Source organism: Cyprinodon variegatus, unplaced genomic scaffold (assembly GCF_000732505.1).
Source record: "Cyprinodon variegatus isolate N-32 unplaced genomic scaffold, C_variegatus-1.0 Scaffold255, whole genome shotgun sequence".
Lineage (NCBI taxonomy): Eukaryota > Metazoa > Chordata > Actinopteri > Cyprinodontiformes > Cyprinodontidae > Cyprinodon > Cyprinodon variegatus.
The window spans coordinates 808,247-810,049 of record NW_015150708.1 but is presented as its reverse complement, the minus strand read 5'-3'; the positions used below and the strand labels follow the sequence as shown (position 1 = coordinate 810,049).

Here is a 1,803-nt window from a genome sequence, read left to right as displayed (position 1 = left end):
TAGATACCTAAAAAGTGTACTTAAGTACAGTAACAAAGTATTTGTATTTCGTTACTTGACACCTCTGCTTTGTCATGTGAAGCTTTAAAGGTCTATCCATCAATTAGTTTTTGCATCTAGCAATTGACTTTATCCATCCCATCTTTTTTGGATTATCAAAGTGTAACAATCTGAGTTATCTTCGGCACAAAGTGTCACAACACTGTTATACCACTAGATGGTGCTAGTTGTTTTTTTTTTTTTTTGCTTGGTTTCTCAAAGAAGCAATGAACAAAAAAAAATAGCCTTCAGAATCAACATAGCATTTATTTACCTTCTGCTTTTGTACTGACTCTTAAATAACCTTTTCACAAAAAGGTCTACAAGGTTTTTAAATTTTGTTTAATCTCTCCTTTAAAATAAGCCCTCCCATTCTGACAGGTATTTATTTTTTATTGTTTAGTTCTCTTCCCAACCAGAGTGGTGCCTCAGACCCCCCAGTGGACTGAACCATGGATGGATGAGGTAGGTCATAACTGGCAACACCAAGGAGAGAAAACTCAGAAAACTAACTTTCTAGACCTTTATCACCAGAGTCCAACGACTGAAAGTGGAAACGAGTCGAGCGCTTCTGTTGACATGAAGTCTAAGGCCACACAGACTAAAGCTGCAGGTGTGGGGTTTTTTTTTTTTTTTTAGATTTTTTGTCTACCTGTTTTTATGTTTTTTTTTTTATTTTTTATGGTGTAAAAAGTTTCTAATGGAATTATTTTTTTCTAGTTGGGAAACAAACAGCCAAACCACTACCCATCAAAGGGCAGTTTTTTAACACAGACCTTAACCCTCGTCAGAGGGAGGCAGTCAAGAGGATCCTAGAAGGAGAGTGTCGCCCTGTTCCCTATGTGCTGTTTGGACCTCCAGGAACCGGAAAGACCATTACAATCATTGAAGCCATACTGCAGGTGAATTCAAATATGTTCCAGATTGCAATCCTTATGTTCTTAGATTATTTTTAGCCGAGTTCTCTCTAAATTATTTCATTTGACCTGTATGATCCTATGAAGCCTTTCAACCACCAGGTCTATCACTTTCTGCCCAGCAGTCGGGTGCTGGTGTGCACTCCGTCCAACAGTGCCGCTGACCTCATCTGCATACGCCTTCATTACAGTGGCTTTCTGCATGCTGCCAGCTTGGCCCGTGTCAACGCCTCCTGTAGGGAGAAAGAGGTTAGCTGCAACACTTTTCATAATTCATTTGGGTGGAGTGAACTCTGAGCACCGCTTCAGCTTTACATCCACACCTCATTTTGTCAGGTTCCAACTACAAACCTCAGCCTATATGGTGAAATTTAATGGGATCAGTGCCAGAGCATGTGAGTGGAGCGTGAGCGAGCCGTGGACTGAAGCATAAGAAATATGGTGGAGCGCAGAGCATTTTTCAATTCTAAGGCCGAAGTGAGGATTTCGCTCCACTCCAGTTCGCTTTGACATTATTTAAATTCATGTTTGACTTAAAGCCTTGGCCAATGCCCATGCTGTAGTCTGTTCCTATAATTTGTTATAGTCTATGTTTCAACTTACCACGGAATCGCCGAGACGAGGATTTCATATTGTGATTAAAAAGGGGATAAAATATCATAAAACATACACTAACTATACTTTACAATACAGAGTGGGTTTACATAAATTGATCATTGTCGTAAGACCATGTAAAAATGGATCGCACACATGCATTATGTTATCTCATTTGCAAATAAATTAATGAGTAAATGGGAAACGCGAGGCAACTTGAATGGAGCAAGGTGTTACGTTCACAGCTAGGAAA

The 1,803-nt window shown here is 39.7% G+C and overlaps 1 protein-coding gene across 2 annotated transcripts in view; it reads left to right on the top strand.

Moving 5' to 3' along the window:
- mov10l1 (Mov10 RISC complex RNA helicase like 1) overlaps window positions 1-1,803 on the top strand; it is a 24,270-nt gene that overhangs the window by 10,058 nt on the left and 12,409 nt on the right. For both annotated transcript variants that reach the window (XM_015382332.1, XM_015382333.1), the window contains 4 exons: window positions 443-504; window positions 574-652; window positions 760-941; window positions 1,059-1,205. In XM_015382332.1, the coding sequence (XP_015237818.1) occupies window positions 443-504; window positions 574-652; window positions 760-941; window positions 1,059-1,205 (470 nt within the window). The remainder of the gene's footprint in view (window positions 1-442; window positions 505-573; window positions 653-759; window positions 942-1,058; window positions 1,206-1,803) is intronic.